Source organism: Oreochromis niloticus, linkage group LG9, assembly GCF_001858045.2.
Source record: "Oreochromis niloticus isolate F11D_XX linkage group LG9, O_niloticus_UMD_NMBU, whole genome shotgun sequence".
NCBI lineage: Eukaryota > Metazoa > Chordata > Actinopteri > Cichliformes > Cichlidae > Oreochromis > Oreochromis niloticus.
Window position 1 is genome coordinate 18,120,282 of NC_031974.2, and position 17,925 is coordinate 18,138,206.

Below are 17,925 nucleotides of genomic sequence, written 5' to 3' on the forward strand. Positions count from 1 at the left end.
TTAGAAGATAGAAACAAAGTATCAGTCCTACTGAGTTAGATACCCATACCAGCCTTGGTATTGATTCATACATATACACACGTAGTGTGACAGCAGGTTATGAAGTTGGCATTAGGCATAATCAGATTGGACAAAATTCACATACCCAGTCAACCATCCCATCCAAAGGAAGATGAGCTAAAATCCAAATGTCATTGTTTTTTGGGGGAGAAGTATTTATGCTTTTTTTCCTCCTGTTTGTTTCCTTTATTTAACTACAGTGTGTGATTTTATTGTATCCGTATGTCCATACATAGCATGCGGTAGAAAGGACAAAAATCGTGACGCAGCTGTTGATGGGTTGAGGATTGCCACTTTAAAGGTTATGCAAGATGAGCAAGCATGAGTCTGATTAGATATATGTCAAATTTTCATATCATGCTGCTTTGTCAGGACTCCACATCTGGCGTGCAGACACGGCAGCAGTGTTTGTCTCGTTGTATCCATACTAAGCTGTTAGAAGTCTTTTTTTCTATCCATCCAGACTTGGAAAACACTGATGGTCGGAATGATACGAACTATTTTATATCCAGGTAAAAATCCCACTGAGAATAAAAGGCTCCTTTTCAAGATCAATCTGGCCAAGTTTTGGTTTTGGGGGGGTTTTTTTGGTGGTGGTGGGGCAGTGATCAGTACTCCACACATGTGCCTTCCTCATCAGTGCATTCAAAGTGTTTCTAACTCCCCTCACTTGATCTCAGTGGGTTGACAGTGCCTGTTGACTGTCAGCATAGCTCCATTTGAGCGTTTTAAATTGTCAGATAAAGAGCACGAACACTTGCCTACATTTCTGAAGCCTCTCTAAATGACCACAAAATTTCACTGGATCTGCAGCAGGCTTTACCACGCAGAGGCACATGAACTTGGTTCATATATGTCAGTAAGATGCCCATTACATCTGCAAACACTGTGATACTATTTTACCATTAGCATTGATAGTAATGTGTATCTTTTCCCTGCATGTCAGCTAATAGGAACACACACACATGGCAGCACATGGCTAACTGGATTATAAGTATTACACCTCAACAAATGATCAAATGCCCTACTTAACCACACATCACTGCACTATTTTTGCCTCTCATTTGATTGCTGAGCATTTGCATTGTGCATTTCATTTGTATGTTAGGGGGAAAAAGGCTACCTGTGTACCAAAAATTATTTATAATGGGCATAAAAACAAAACCCAGAGGGAGACAATAGGAATGACGAATGCTTAACTGACCTTGGGCCCAGCATCAGATTAGTTCCAAACAGCAGTGTTTTATTGTGATCAGACATGCCCTTGCTCTCTGTAAGACTGCTTCAGTGCAATGAATATCAATTGGACATTTGCATCTCTCTATGGATTTGAGTGCTTGTAGATGCTAAACTGTGCTGCAGATGAACACGGCATGCAGCTGTTATGAACACTCACAGCCTGTGAGTGTGGGGGAGTTCACATGTTTTATATTTGGGGTTTTTTGAGAGAACTTTGGAGATCAGGAGGCTTCCCCAGAGACAAACCACATACTATACCTTTATATACTTGAGTCATATACGCCTACATATGTGTCATAGTATATAACATAACCTTTGTCTAGTGGCCGTCTGCAGAAATATTAAAATCATACTAATATGTGTCTCATGTGTAAAAAAAACCCATGCAAAATAAATTTTAAACTGATTGCTGAGTATTGAACCAGCCTTTGCCTTTACGAGTGCTGGGAAAACCAGTTAGAATACAGTATATGTTTAATGAACATGTTTACATACTGGTGCTTATCCTTCTAGTCTTTACATTTTGCTAAGTAGTTGTAGAAAAATCCATTCAATCCTCACATGCAAACTGTAGCTGATATCGATTTGTTGGGAATCAATGAGGCCTCTCTGTCAGTAAGAGGAGCACCTCAGGGAAGCCTTAAAATACTGGGAAAGTCTTTTTTTAAGCAATGTTCAAATAAGCTTTTCTAGTGTCTTTGGCAGTTTCCTGCTCTGGCTACTGCCTCTCGGGCATTTTGCATGGTTTTTATGTGCACTGGGACTAAAATGGAGGGTTAGCTGCTGCCTCAAATTTTCCAGACTGCAGAAGACATCTAAAAAAAACACGTCTTACTGAGGCTGACACAGAAGGATTTAAAACTGTATTCAGTAAAATAGAGTAAGCTTATTATTAAAGATTTATTTTTGCATAGAAACTGCATTAAATGGCACCTTTCCAGATGTGCAAGCTCCCAGTTACACAGGCACTGATGTGGCTTCTTCATTACATGAGGGTGCTTTAACCTGAGTGTACAGTGTTCATAGACAGGGATTGGAAGTATTACTGAGCCCATGCAGGGATTTCCATGACAGAATCACGCCTGTTTTTGATGCAGTGCTGCCTCAGGGCACGAACATCACCGGGATCCAGTACTGAGATTTCTTCAGATTCTCTTAATCTTTTGATGATATTATGTATTGTAGATGATGAGATTTTCAAAATTTTCACAATTTTAAGTTGTGCAACATTATTCTGAAATGTGTTCAGAATTTGTAGATGCAATTTGTTTAAGGGTTTTTCTTTCAGATTGCTGAAAGGCTTTTGGGAAATGCTCTTTTTATACCCAGTCACGATACTGACTTGCTGTCAATGAACCTAATTAACTGTAAAATGTTCCTCCAGCTGTTTCTTTTTAGAACCACTTAATTCTTCAGCCTTTTGTCGGCCCTGTCCAAGTTTTTGGAGGTGTGTTGCTAACATCAGATTCAAAATGAGCCAATATTTTTCTTAAAATTGTGCATTGCTGCAGTTTTAAACATTTCATACCTGTTCTATAATCTGTCGTGATTAAAATATGGGTTTAGAACATTTGCAAACTACTGAATTCTCCTTTTATTTAGATTTTACACAGTTTACTAACTTTTTTTTATTGGAGTTGTATGATACATATGACTGTAGCTATTATATAGCTATTTCACAATTAAGTGGCCTCAAGGCTATGTGCCAACTGAAGCCGCATTCCTGTTTTACTGCATAAATCACTAGTTAATATTTAAACACAGGAAGCTTGAGTTTACAAAATCTTCAGAATGGCTACTGCGAGTCTTAATATACTGCATCTTTCTGTCTGTATCTTTTCGTAATTAAATGTCTTTATGAAAACAGTCATGACTTAGTGTTCACTGCAACCACTTTAATGCCTTTAAGAAGAAAAGAAGACCAGAGAAATTACCTTTTATATTTATTTACATTCTTACAGAACAACTATAAATAAAGAGATTCAACACCTTTAGCTTATTTAGCTCGACCTGTACATTTCATCAAAGGATCCTGTTCCCCGGAGCTGCAGCGTGACAGACGTCTTTACGAGAGGAGAGTGGATAACCAGGAGAGCGCTGAACTCTCTGTCATCACTGAAACACACATAACCACACTTTGAACGTGTTACATAAAGCTAGCTGGGTATTTTTTACTGTTTACGACTTCAACAGTAAAAATTCTTTCGATGGTTTGCTGCATTACCCGGGAGTGAAGCTGATCTGAAGACACTGGCTGCTGCTGGTGACGCGGTGCTCCTTGGACCCGAGCAGTCCAAAGTCAGGTGTTACTCTGAACACATGGGAGTCCCCTTCAACTGACTCTGCACAGGGTGAATGACACAAGCAGGGCTGACATGCTATGCAAAGGAATTTGGGCTTCACATAGTAAGATAGATTTCTAGGCAACAAAGAGGTTACTGATTGATTTGTGATTACTTGTAATTGATTTCCAGTACATGTGGGCTCCACAGCTGTACACATTTACTTCTCTGGTTTGTGTCTGGCCCACATAGCAGAGCCCAAAGTCGACGCTGACAGCAGATAAACGCAGTGCTGGAAGATCCAGATGGGCGCAGAGTGGCACCGTCTGCACAGAGCAAATAAACTATGTGAGGTCATATAGCAGCTCCTAACTGAGATGTTATACACGCATTGAACAGATGTCCCTAACCTGCAGGGTGTTGTTGCTGTAGTGAATCAGGAGGTTCTGCTCGAACCTCAGCTTCATCTGCCCGTTTGCGCCGTGGATCAGCATCACCCCAGAAGGGATTTCCTCATCTGTCTGTTCCACTTGGTCCAGAAGAGGCAGGGAACAGTGGAAGGCCACTTTCACCTAGTATTTAAAGAAAAGAGGACAACACTTACAGATAATTGTGTAAATCAAATTCTAATAATGCTGCTGCATCCATGACTCACTCACCCGCATGCTGTGTTGAGGCTTAAGCACTAAAGACTGACTGTCGGCAGACGGAGGATTCCTGGAGGTGCTGGTCGGGCCTCTGGGTTTTGGTTTGACCACTGAAAAAGGAGGCTGAGTCCCCAGGCTGAAGTGCAGGGGCATCTCTGAAGTGTTTTTCAGCTGGAAGCTTTGTGTGATGTCAAATTCACGCACTACTATCTGCAAAAAAAAAAGAAAAATAGACTGTTCAAAATTAACTTGGGATCAACATCTCACGTGTGCACTTGCATGTCAGAGCACTGTTGATTAGTGTTGTACACTTCTCAGACCTACCTCGTTGTCTGAGTTTGCCATCAGTAAATCACCGGCCGAAGCACGAAACTCCAGCACCCCGTCGTCCTCCTCCAGCTGCACTAAAAGCCTGCAGCGACAGGAAGCCAAGAGGAAGATATGCAACTTAATCACACCACCTCTGAGCTCCTTTTACCTAACCTCAGCTTATTTTAATTTAAGAAACATAAATCGAGCAGGATGCATTAGGTGTCCGGGTGGGGATAAATAGCAGGAATATAATTGCTTACGCTGCAGTCTGAACGGCTGCTAGTAGATCCACTCTGACAGGCTCTAAATCCAAACCCTGAGCCCTCCCAACTTTACCAGGAACACAAGCAGCCAGCTGAATTACACACAACAATAAAGTATAAGGATTTAGACTGGATCACATTTATCTACTGTTTGCATTTCCCAGGATCGAATCACACTGTTCTGAGCAGCTTACCTCGGAGTCTAAGCTCATGAAACCCAGAGCCAAGCCGACACATCTGGACTCACGAGCAGCCCCGGAAAGGGTCAAAGGAGTAAAAGACACATGGATGGCTCTGCTGCTCTTTGCTGGAATCACCTTGAGATTCACAAAGAAAAGCATCATTACTCAGATGAAATAACAGACAACAAGCACGTGGCTAAAATCCTCTGACCGTACTATTTGTTGCGGTGTGATGCAGAAGGGGTAATCTGAGAGGTTGCCCATGTGAGGCCTGATGTGGACAGATATGAGTTTTTTCTTTCCAAGAGAGGGATAAAGACAAGTCTCCTCTTCTTCCCCAAGCTCATCTTCAGACGTATATTCTTCCTCTTCCACATCCTGAAATCAATAGAGGAAAGCTAGGTCGAGCCATTCAAAGAAGAAAATGTGCATTTATGAGGTTTTCCCACAGGATGTGTGGTAAAATCTTTAAGCATCTGCATCATGGTGTTCAATATATACTCACAGTCGAGCTTTGGAGCGAAGCACTTGTTCCCTCAGAATCTGTGGTGCGTGTTTTTTCCCATGCTGTTTCATTGAGGCTAGAAAGCCTCAGCGCACTGCTCAGCACCTCGTTGCCATCAGCATCTTTAAGGGGGAAAGCGTCTCCAAACGCCACCACAAGGTCCAGCAGTTTACAGTCATTCTGATCTACGTTGTAAGTCTCCCAGTCCAAACGAATATCTGTCACCCAGCCGACATTTACATTAGATCATTTAGAACTTATTGCTTCAAGCTGTATTTATGTAGATCCTGTCCTACGGGCAAGTGCAATTCAAAGTGCTTTCCAGGTGACTGATGAGCAGGTAATAGGATTTCACAATGGCAAGGACAGCAGGCTTTCAAAAGCACTGAAAGCCACTCGAAAACACCTAAAAGCACCAAAACAGCAGCTACCAGTAAAGCCGAAACTCTGTTTTCCCAGTACCATCTGACATCGATCTATTAAGCTCTATTATAAATCCTCTTTGATATTTTTTATTCCAGTAATAAGCTGGAATGCAGTTACTCCCACAGACAGGAAACAAGAGGGTCATTAAGTCCTTTTCCAGCAAACAGTGTTTACTGAGAACACTTACCAAACATGGTGGGATTGTTGATGCGAAGAGAACGAGAAACGGTGTCACCACCCGATACATGAGTGCCAAACCTAATGATGAGGAGAGGAATTTCTCATTAAATGAGATAGCCACTCATTAAAAATACACAAATATGGGTATAAGTAGCTGGAGAAAAGGACTGTGGAACAAACTGTATGATTGGTCCCTGGTTCTGGTCCTGTGCTCGTGGGCCTGTCATCTGGAAGTAGAGGGGGCAGCCTTTCACTGTCATATGGATGGGAATAAGCACAGGCTTGAGATCCCCCACCTGGATTAAAAATAAAGTACTGAATTAAAATAAAGAAAGAGGCCATTTAGATTCACCATAGACTGTATATAAAAGATGGATGTGAAAAGTGAGGGGCAGATCTGACTGAGAACTCAAGACACACTGCACAAACACTCCCTGCTTTGTCCACAGTTTACAAAATGAACATCAGTGTCTACTAAATGACACCATAAACTCATCAGGAACATGTTTTCTGAGGTCGTAGAGCAGAAAACAGGTGTCGCCCCCTGCTGGCCATTAAAAGAAATGCAGATTTAAGGTAGCTCTACAATAGCTTTACCTTTTCAGACTTAGTAGCTACATCCATGTTTTATATCCAGTCTGTTACATCAGTTACATCACATTTATTGGCTTCAACTGTGGCAACATACTTTGCATATGAGGTGGTCTCTGTACTCCCCCCATATGTCAGTATAGGCAGTCACGTCCACAGCCCGACTCTCAAAAGCTCCGAGTGTCCCCGTGTTTGGCGTGACAAAAAAAGCGGCACCTTTTCCGTGAGCCAGCAGGCTACTCACAAACTCTGGCAACGAGCAAACAAACAGAATCAGTTCCTTGTTTCCTTATTTCAAAAGCATGATCTGAAGATGATGCATACCCTCGTGTGCTTTTTCCTCTGCTTTCTTAGCTTGAACAGAGTGGAGCGGATTCGTGACATATGCAAATCTGCGATTAAGATGCAGCCAGTGTCAGATTTTCTGTCAGAGCAGAGTTATACTTTGATCAATAATTCAGCTCCCTTTACCTTTTCTCTGGCTGCTTATTTGGCTTCAAGGCATGGCAGGTGAAATATTCTGCCTCTACGGTAAAAGGAGCCGGGATAGCAGTTTGATTGGTTATCAGTAACTGCTTGCTAACAGCTCTCTTCAAAATGACACCATCTCCAAAGTCAAGTACTGGTGTTGAAGGGCTCTGACCATTTGGACTAGAAAGGGGAAAAAACTGTTTTTTCAGTATCTGAAACGGAGTTATTTGATGCAGTGGATTTTTAGATGCAAGACTTTAAGGCAAGTTCACTACCAGACACCGGGCACACTGTAAGACACACTGAGTTTCTTGGGTTTGGCCACAATTCCAAGAACAAGAGGGGAGTTCATTCCCTGGACTTCACAGACAGCGGCAACCTCGGTCAGCTCGAGCTAGAAGAAAAAAAGTAAGACAAACAGGAGGATAAAGCATCAAATGTCAGCAGCAAGATCACACATAAACCTTTATGTCCTTTTTTCTTTCAAACTTTAGGTGTGTTCAAAAATGCTGCAGACTAGCACTTACGTCTGTGTGAGCAGTAAAAGTCACTGTGATCTCCATGCTGACATTAGGTCCCAGAGTACCAGAGGAGGGGTCAAAGGTGGCTGAACACAGTGAAGCTTGTTTACCCTGGAGATGGGCCTGTTCAAAGCAGCAATAACTATTAAAAGACAAGCTCGATATAGCCCACATGTCCATGGAGAAAGATCTATTTCCCATTAATAATATGTACTGAAACAACCTTTTCCTGCATACGCTAGTGCAACTTAATACAGTAAATGTTGTGTTGCATACCATCCAAGTGAACTGTGATGGCAGCAGGGTCTGATTGAAAAGAGTTACGGTGCCTGTGGCAGAAGCTCCAACATAAAGTTCAGGGAAGGACAGCGTGCAGTTCAGAAGACAGACGTGGGACGACTGCACATCTGCTCGCACTGACAGGTGACTGTAGGGAACACACAGGTAGTGCTGTTACTTACTCACATCTCATTAATATGGTTAATATGGTTTTTGTGGATCGTGTTTCTAGACTAAAAGGAGGAATCATATTGTCTTATGTGACTGTGCTTCCTTACCATCCTGTCCCATTTTCCACAGTCAGTTCCAGCTCAGTTTCAAACAGCTGGCAGGAATGTGGCTTAAAGAGCACATCCACATTGCAAGAGGCCAAGGGAGGCAAGAGACCCCTGCTGGGTTCAACTGAGATCTAAGCAGCAACACAGATTGTTTATATGGAGTCACTTCATGAACAGAATGAACAGTCAGCCTAGCTTTCATTTTATCGTGTTTCCTATGTACCTGTGAGTCTTGATGCTTGCTCTCCAGGGTCCAGGAGGCTTCCAGCTGGGTGGTATTGGTAAGGAGCAGGGTGGTCTGAGTCTGCTCTCTGGGTCTTATGGGTCCAAAGTCAATGCTGGGCACATTGAGAGTCACTGTGGGGCCCTATTTAACACCACCGAATGACAGTAATGTCACAAAAATAGACTGTCAATGCGCTACAGTAATGCATTTATGCTGTGTGGTTCAATCTTACTTTGAAGGAGACTTCTACAGCCAGAGTGACCGGCTCATGGTGGTGCTGTATGTGGCAAACCAAAGTGGTCACGATCTTCTCTGCTTTCCCTCCAGTCACAATAAGACTGAAGTCAAAACATTCATTCTCCTCTGGATGCAGCCCAGTAAAGAAGTGTCAATCCAAAAAACAAAAAAGATATAAACATTTAAAAATTATACTTTTTTGCACCATTAAGCACATCTACTCTGTAATGCACCTATTCTGCCAGAAGATGGCTCCACTTCTATTACATGACAGCTGCCGTTAATTCTCTCCCATTGAAAACAGATGAAGGTTTTGCTGTGGTTCCACATCTGGTGCACGTACAACACAGTAACAATAAATTAATTAATAATAGCGATGTGGGCGCAGAATGACGTGATTTAACTCCACTATTAGAAACTAACCTTGAACTGCCTTGAAGTGGGTGTGCAAATAAAAATCTCTCCAGGGATCACAATGGCGTAAGGCTCCAGCAAGATCTGATAAGGCTCCGTTGACCCCTTGACCTCTATCTCCATGATGATGACGCTTGTTACCTTGGAGCCAGGCTGCACGGGCTGAAGGACGCTATATCTCCCCAAATTGTACAATTTGTTAGATACAAAAAAATAAAAAATGAACAAGGCGGGCATTGTTTAGTAAGCATCATGTGTGAGACCTTGTGATTTTATTTTGTTATATTAACATTTATCAACCTGCTGTCAGAAGGCTCTGGTGGCAGCTGGGGGATGTCTCTCAGGACTAAGTGGCAGACACTGTGGTAATCCTTCAACTTAAGAAAACACATTCTTCATTCAAGAAATGCAACATTGTTTACCATAATGATACAATGATCGCTGGATTTATTTTTTTTCAGCTATTTATCTCGAGTCCTCATTACCTCTTTAGGGCAAAAGATGAGCAGATACTCTTGGTCCTGGCAGGGAGCCAGGATGCCTGTTGAGGGGCTGACATGGAAAACCTCGTCTGTGGCCAAGTGGAACTGGATATGTGAGGCATCAGGGCTTTCCCCTGGAAGCAGAGGATGCAGGTTGGGCTTCATGATCTGCCAGTGAAAAGGAAGCTCCAAGTGGCTTTATTCCGAGATGAAGAAAAGAGAAAGAAACAGACATAAAATGTGTTATTTACTGATCTCGGAAAGGAATTTTGCTGTTGCAAAAAAACAACACAGAGTCAGAAACAGAGTTTATTAGGATTTCATTATTCCATCCAGGAAACTTCAGCAATGTGAATACAGCCAGTACGGGTGCTTGAACCCTATCTTATGTTACCCTGTGGCCAAAAAATTGATATGGAAGAGATTGGCTTATAAAACACATGAGACGTGCGACTCTTACACATTGTTTCTGATGACAAGCTTCTTCTGTTGCACAGAGTGAGGGTTGCACGGGCTGAAACGGATAAAGTGCTCTGCAGTGAGGTCACGCACCTCTCCAACCACAGGAGGCTCCTCCCCCCCAGACACAGACACCAGCTCCAGTGCAATCAGCTGGCCCTCACCTGAGAAGCAAACGCATATTACACACAATGCATAATTTATTATGGAGCATAGCTATTAGCAATGCCTCTTGTTGGGATTTACCTTCAATGGAAATGTCTTTCACCTGGCAGTTGTCACAGACAACAGTGAAAACCTGGCAGCTCTTCTCAGTGGTGGTTGGAAAGAAAACCACCTGTAAACCCACGTTAACATATTTTTTTTACATGTTCAGTTTCTACATATACAGTCACCTGATTAGAAGTCAGAGGTGGGGGAACTGAAAGGAAAAAACAAAGAACTATTGAATATTAACATATTATTCTTCCTGATTTTAAATCCAGACTCACCTCAACAACAGTGGCCTCTCCTGGCTGCAGTACAAAAAGGGAGGGGCTGACAGCAAAGGGTGGCTGCTCAGAAAAGTACGTTCTGGCCAAAGACTATATAAAGAAAATTGGAGCTAATGAGAATGAGACTGAGCTGTTTGGTTGCAGAAAAACTGAATTAAAACGTTGATATATTTATATGTGTCAGTTTTTTACCCTAAAATTTGAAGCTGGCCACTCGTCCTTGGGAATAAAGCAAAAGGTCCCAGTGCTGAGGCCCACATTTTGGCACAGAAACTCAACAAACTTGACTCCTCCAATGAGACAGTAACCACAGTCCAGGACTCTTGGTACTGAAGAATAAGAGGGATGCATATCAGCAGTACATCGGCAAATGAAGTAACTAATGTGCATAACAACAATATTGGTGAGGCAGATTGCAGTGAAAACATACAGGTGAGAATAGGAGGAGGTCTCCAAGCCTCAATCGGTACCACAAATGGGCCCTCCGCCTGGGTCTCCACCACTATAAAGTCCTTGTAGTCTCCCAGGGAGTCTGGAGCAAAACGCAGCGTGTACTTACAGCTCATCCCCGGGGCAACAACGCCCCCTTCACCAGGGAATCTCCCTGCCAAAACGTATCACAATGACAAGCCCTATTTACATTATGGCTGTGCAACTCTGCATTTTGTGGGGTACAGCTTATCTTCAGATAGCTTAGTGTAAGTTAAAGCATGTGAGGTTAATATTCACATACAGAGGAGCTGCTGTCTCCGCAGGAATGCTAAAACTGTATTCCAAAATGAAAACTTTTTAAAGCTCTGTGGCATTCCTGTTTAATGCAGTCACTTACACTTTGACACACTTGCTTATTTCCTCACCACATCAACAACAAGAAAATATGCACCATCCAATCAGAACCAAAAGGAGCTCACCCAAGCCAATAGAGAAGTAAGGAGTGGTAGGAGGGATCACTCGGATGTGGCGGCTTGAAGAAGTCACATTTTTAAGCTCCAGTGTAGTCTGAGACAGGAAAGGGCAGGGCAAGGGCTTGTTACAGTGCAGCAATTCGCAGAAAAAGGAGGATTCAGTTTTTGTCTGGTTATAAAAGCTCTGAAACACACCTCATAGATGTTTCCCACACTATAGTCAGTGAAAACCACCACTGAAGGTTTCGCTAGGAAGACTGGAATCGGCTCCTTGGCGGGGCTTTCAAAGTAAGAGTACAAACACAACCACAACTGAGCATTGTGTGTATTCACAATAAAGACAGGCTCACGGGAAGTGATAGATAAAAAACAATCAGTTGTGGCTTTCAGTCACACTACAACACACACAACACACATAATATTCAGCTTGTCTTTTTTTAGAGAGCTTGGCTGTACCAGCAGAGTTTATCTATGTACATATTGATTCTGTGTGTGTCTAGCAGAGTGTGGGGACGTGCATTTGATGTAAACAGCCTGACTACATTATATGAGACTACATCATGTTCAGAGTATCAACTCACACATCTCTGCTATGGCACAAAGGGGGTACAGCTGTTTTCCACTGAGGTAAATGATACTCGAGTTTGCTGTGGATATTGAAGAGGATTGTCTTGCCTGAGCTTACTGCATTTCCCATGCAAAAATGTCCTATCAGCAACGTGCCTTAACTGTACATGCTTCCCTATCACAAAATGATAAGGATGTTCCTTGAAAATATTAAAAAGCCTTTTATTCTCTTTAATTACCTTTTCTTTTTAGCGCCTTTGCTCTCGGGCTCTGCCTTCACTTTAGTTCTCGGCCTGATGAGGGACATGCCGCCCTGCTGTGAATTTAGGGGAAGGAAGCGTGGATTGCGAAGGAAGCTCTGTCGATCTTTCAGCTTCTGAAGTTTCTCCCAGCCCTCCGCTCGATCCTTCACACTTGGCTCACCCTTCCACTTTGGCTTAGGCTTGGTCTGGTTTGGATTGGAAGATGATTTTGATGGAATTACATTTTAAATTTGAATGCACATTGTCCCCAGGTTGTCTTTTTTTGCTATTGTTTATCAACCTTTTTATCCAATTATTATTATTTTTGATTGTATTTGGAGAAGAAACACAAAAATTGAATTAAAATACCTACTCAACCTTTGCCCAGCAAAAAGGGATCAGCAGCGGTAAATAAAGATCTTATCAATCTCCTCACCTCCCTTTGAGTTTCCTTCCTCCTTGGGGTTTCTGAGCAGGACTCAAAGGTCACACTGGGGTCTAACTGGATGTCTACAAAGCCCGTCTTTTCTGGGCTGCGCACGACTGTGTAACCATCATCCTGAGGCTCTCGGGACACATGCATGTTGAAGGCAATGGTCGGTTTGGCAGGATTCCACTTTTCTGACACGAAAAGAAAGTTTGTAGCACCGAATCACTGGCAACTAATAAATTTAAGATAAATGTTAAAGAGGGTCAGATACCTGCTGCTGGTGCTCGTACATGTGGTTTTTGTGTAGCCAAGTAATCCTTTGGGGAAATCAGATTATTCATTTCAAGAAGATCTTCATCCACACACCAGGAAAAGGCTGATTTGACTGAAAATAGGTATAAAAATCAAATCAAATGAGGCATTTTGAAAACAAATAAACACTTGTAGATGGTGGGATTAAGCAAACATGATGAGCTCTTTGGTAAATGAGTGCAGAGATGTTATCAGCTTTGTTTACTAAGTATAGTTGAGTTTGGAGTTACCAGCAGACCTGTTTTCTGTTGCGTTTCTATTACTCTAGTTTACAAAAACTACTAGGAGAGAAGCCTGAATCCAATAGCCCGTTGTGTGGTTGGTTCATGGGCTTCTTCCTCTTTTGTTTGTTTTAGCTGGAGCTCCCACCTCTTGTTTGTAAGTAACCAAAATTTCATGATTAAAATTTTGTTGAATGCCAGCAGAGTCATGACATCTTATATGTTAGGTTCCTTTGAGCCATAAATTTAGGGACAGGAACACCAGTATATTACAGCAGTATAACACAGTTATATTTTTAAAAGTTTTTAAAAGCATCTCACCTGTAAGCAGTCCCTGGTGATCACAGACATCTCCTGCTGTCCCCCTCATTCTCTCATAGGCCTGGGTTTCTTTGGCTGCAGCACATGCACTGGCCTGAATCATGTGACTCTCCAGCATGTCCGCCTGCTTAATACGCTGTTCATACTCCGAATGAACCTGTGTGGCAATAGGGAAAAAACAACACTGTATTATTCTTCAGCTGACTTTTGACAGTGATTTTTTTTTATAAATTGTAGATGAGTGTGTCTGGTTACCTGTTGGAGTTCTTCAACGTATCTGTCATGATAGCTGCCTCGTAGAGGTTTTGTTTGAACTAGGTTGGACCCAGTGTCTTTTCTAATTATGTCGTTTGTGTAAAGATGCTTAAAGATGCTTGCTAGTACACGAGAAATATTCTGGGATACAACGAAAGAGAAGTTAGTTTTTTCATTAGTATTATTATCATTAGTTTGATGTTTCCTAGACATTTAAAGGTGTCAGGTATATACTGGATCTTGCCTGGGATTTTCCACACGCGGGTCTGTGAGTGTTCACAGAAGGGTCAGCCCGTAGCTTTCCTCTGGTCTCCGGCTCCTCTTCCATAGCTGACACGTCTACTGTAGCTAAATGGATCATGCGAAATGTTACAGAGGTGTTAGTGAGAAAGAGATATATTCGTAGCTTAGATTAATTCATTTATAAACTGGTGCGATGACTTCATAATTTGTCAGCCATGTTTGCTAACATGGGGTTGCTATAGCAACAACCAAACTTCCTTCTAGACCGGAAATTACGTTTTAGCATTTTTATATGTAAATTTAAACTATGTGTTATTGGTAGTAGTAGTAGTACTAATTCGTGTTAAGACGACAGTTTAGTTTAGTTTTATTGAAATCGGTTCAAATCACTTCTAAGTATCTTCTTCTTCTCTGCTCCCTTTAGACTGCGGTCAAGTGAGCAGCACTCACATGTGAAGTAACGGTCAAGCCAGCCGCACCTGTTACGCATATTACGGTATGGGTGCCAACTGGCTTAAAAACACCTGAGTCTTCTGTATCCTGCCATTTATCACTATTTTGCTACTCGATCCACTTCCAGTTTTGAAATATTTGCAATACGCCCAACCAATGCAGTGTCGTCAGTGCAGGGGCGGATCTAGAGAAATTTTCTTGTGGTGGCATGGAAATCAAATGAGGTGGAAAAATCAAAACGTTTTTTAAACACATAATATAATCTATAACTTAATTATTTTCTGTATCCCACATAATTAAACATCTCAGTTACAAAAAATATGTCAATTTTGTTTTTATGTACTATATAGCCTGTATAATAAACAAATATGTAGCCCAATAAGTATAAAATCCAGAAAGCTACACAACATGGGGCGATTCATTTACAAACACAAGTCTAACTTAGGTTTCACACTGTTTTCTGTTAGAAAAATTCAAATTGTTGCTTACATTTACAAAAAATGTCAGACATCTGCACTGTCATGAAGAAATGTTTTTCATCATTTGTTGGGCTGAGGTCTTTTGCACCTGCAAATTGTTTTATTTCATTAGTAACCTCACTGGCACACAAAAAAACAGCAAATACATTACACAATGACTATGTCTGTGAAGGTTCTCAGTCATCCAGCCGATCGTAGTCTAAGGAGCTTAAAAAGGAAAGCGTCTGGACTTCTTTAACTTGCTTGAAGCCACTTCATAAATGCATGGCACAACATTGAGAAGCCACCTCAACTGGACAATATTCGGCTGTCCATCTGCATCTAAAGGACAAAGGTCACTCTTTCGAGGTACAATTATGCAATATATTCAATTTTAGAATGTATATTCAGCTGTAATTGTTGCTGGGCTCAAAGTGTTAATGCTATCTTATTTTAATAAAGAACACTGTCACATGCAAAGCTAGAGTGGCATTAGGAGTGTTAAGAGATCATGTTAGGGGGGCACATGCCACCCCATGCCACCTCTCTAGATCTGCCCCTGCATCAGTGTTGATCCTCTTCAGTTTGCTTACCAGTGGGAGTGGAGCATGCCACAAAAGGTGACAACTCATGACAGTTGCTTCATTCCACACTTGTAAAGCAGCTGAGCTCCTTCTGCCTCTAACTGACTCAACCTTTCAGCCACGAACAACACTTCAGGATAGTAAACTCTGTCCAATGTAATTTGGATAGAGTTTACTATTAATTTTCTCTGAAACCGTACAGTTCATTGGGCTGTGAGCTGGAAGAGTAAGGGTGAGGGTAAACTACAGTAAGAATCCAGTGAAATATTTGTGCCACCCTTTGCAGTTTTAGTGTAAAGCTGGGACAGGGATAGCTCAGTAGATAGCATGGTGCCCCACGATCTGAAGGACGGGGATTTGGTTCCACTGAACAGCTACGTTGAGGTACCCCTGAGGAAGGTACCATCCCTACACACTGCTCCCCGGACGCCTGGATAGTGGCTGCCCACCGCTTCACTGAGTGAATGGATTAAATGCAGAGAGAGTAATTTCCCCATGGGGATCAATAAAATATACTTTATTATTATTGATATCAGTTCAAAGTTGAGAATATTCAAAGCACAGTACTGTAATTTTCTCAGAAATCATACAGTTCTTTGGGCTGTGAGCCAGAGGAGGAAGAGTGAGGGTGATCCAGAGTAAGAATCCAGTGAAATATTTGCGTCACCTTTAACAGTTTTCCTGTAATAAAAAAACAAAAAAACAAACAAAAAAAACACAGATAATCAAAAATACAGTGCAGCAATTTTATTTAGTTGGGGATCAGGTCAAGGTGAACAGAAATGTACAGTATAGTGAGAAGACATTGCTTTGGAAATATATTATCAACTCTTACAGGATATGTAAATGTGTTTGTTTTTTTTAATTTTCAATGCATAGTGCAGGAATTAGAAATTAATTTATATTATATATCAACTGCTAATACTTCAAAACTTGAAGTGGATTGAGAAGAAAATAGTGAAAATGGCAGGATACAGAAGACTGTGTTTCTGAGGCAGTCGGCACCCGTACTGTAACATGTGTAAGAAAAGTGCAACAACATTGTATTTGCGGCTGGGGGTGCGGCTAGCTTGACGGTGACTTTGCATATGAAGGCTCACTTGACCGCAGTCCCTTTAGGGGATGCCAGAGCATATTATCTGCCTCCATCTCACCCTATCCTTAGCATCTTCCTCTGTGACACCTGACCCTGCATGTCCTTCTTCACTACATCCATGAAGAAGAAGAGCAATCCGGACCAATCCAATTCAATTAGATTTAATTCAGTTTTACTTATAAAATCACAACAACAGTTGCTTCAAGGCACTGGTTCCTGCAGCTCTGTATTCGACATCTTTTTTCCAGTTTATCTACTATCCCTCAACTGCTCATGTCCAAACCATCTCAGCCTTGCTTCTCTGACTTTGCCCCTAAACTGTTCTACCTGTCCCTCTTATATATTAATTTCTAACCCTGTCCATCTTGGTCACTCCCATCTTAACATCTTCACCTCTGCCACCTCCATCCAGCACCAGCTCCTTTGTCTTTTTGTGAGAGCCACTGTCTCCAAATCACACAGGTCTCCCTACCATCTTGTAAACCTGCCCTTTCACTTCTGTTTCAAATCACCCCTGACAATCACCCACTCCACCCTGGCTACACTTTCTTCTCCACCTCTCTTGTGCAATGTCAGTTGCTTTGGATGGCTGACCAAAGCAACTTAAAGTGTGAATCTCATCATTTTTACACTCAAAGAGTCTAAGCAGTAGTTTCCAGATGACAGGACTCTTTCAGCGTTTGACAAAGTTGAATGAATTTGATAAAATCCCTCTTATTTTCTGTAGGCTCTGATACAGTGAACAGTCTGACACAAACCACCCCATGAAACCAGATATACCCAAAACACAACAACCACATACCACACTGTCACATTGTCTCTTCTGTACACATGCAATTAGCTTTCCAAGAAACTTCGTAGAAAAAAAAGCTGGCTGTCGTTGTACAACGCGGGAAGATAGAAAAACAAACAGGTTTTAGCTGTTTGTGTAATGCAAGCTGCATTTCAAAGCATTAAAGTGTCGGCATGCGTTTGTCTCACTCGAAATAGCTCCTGCACCAAGCAGTGTTATTTAAACTCATTTGAAAGTCATTAGTTTGTGTTGAAGAGGCCAAAGATTCCAGAACAAAATCTTTCACTGTGTCGATCAGCTCATATGGTGCTCAAGTGGGATTGTCAAAGGGCCAATTGTGAGGCTGACTTTGTACCTCCTTGTGGTTTGTCAGGCATTTTTTTTTTTGCCCACAAGTCATGCTCGAACACAAGGGCTCACAGGCCAGAGAAAACAGGGAGACTCTCATAATAAAGCGGCACAAAGAGAGATCTGTCAACAACTAAAAGGAGTCTGTG

At 41.8% G+C, this 17,925-nt stretch overlaps 1 protein-coding gene across 1 annotated transcript; it reads right to left on the bottom strand.

Moving 5' to 3' along the window:
• Positions 1–3,203: 3,203 nt before the first annotated feature.
• dlec1 (DLEC1 cilia and flagella associated protein) lies at positions 3,204–14,306 on the bottom strand. The gene is made up of 38 exons (XM_025910554.1): positions 14,046–14,306; positions 13,802–13,942; positions 13,547–13,703; positions 12,964–13,077; positions 12,699–12,883; positions 12,260–12,468; positions 11,649–11,733; positions 11,460–11,547; positions 10,979–11,152; positions 10,741–10,877; positions 10,546–10,638; positions 10,301–10,391; positions 10,056–10,218; positions 9,599–9,791; positions 9,414–9,490; positions 9,123–9,285; positions 8,933–9,029; positions 8,695–8,825; positions 8,460–8,603; positions 8,237–8,367; positions 7,956–8,106; positions 7,686–7,802; positions 7,434–7,552; positions 7,159–7,338; positions 7,012–7,079; positions 6,785–6,936; positions 6,277–6,392; positions 6,104–6,174; positions 5,491–5,708; positions 5,202–5,363; positions 4,998–5,120; positions 4,801–4,895; positions 4,553–4,640; positions 4,241–4,438; positions 3,992–4,153; positions 3,757–3,907; positions 3,524–3,641; positions 3,204–3,414 (listed from the first exon to the last, which is right to left on the bottom strand). Exons 1-38 carry the CDS (start codon positions 14,160–14,162, stop codon positions 3,300–3,302), a joined length of 5,094 nt encoding a protein of 1,697 aa, XP_025766339.1. The 5' UTR covers positions 14,163–14,306; the 3' UTR covers positions 3,204–3,299.
• Positions 14,307–17,925: the final 3,619 nt, after the last annotated feature.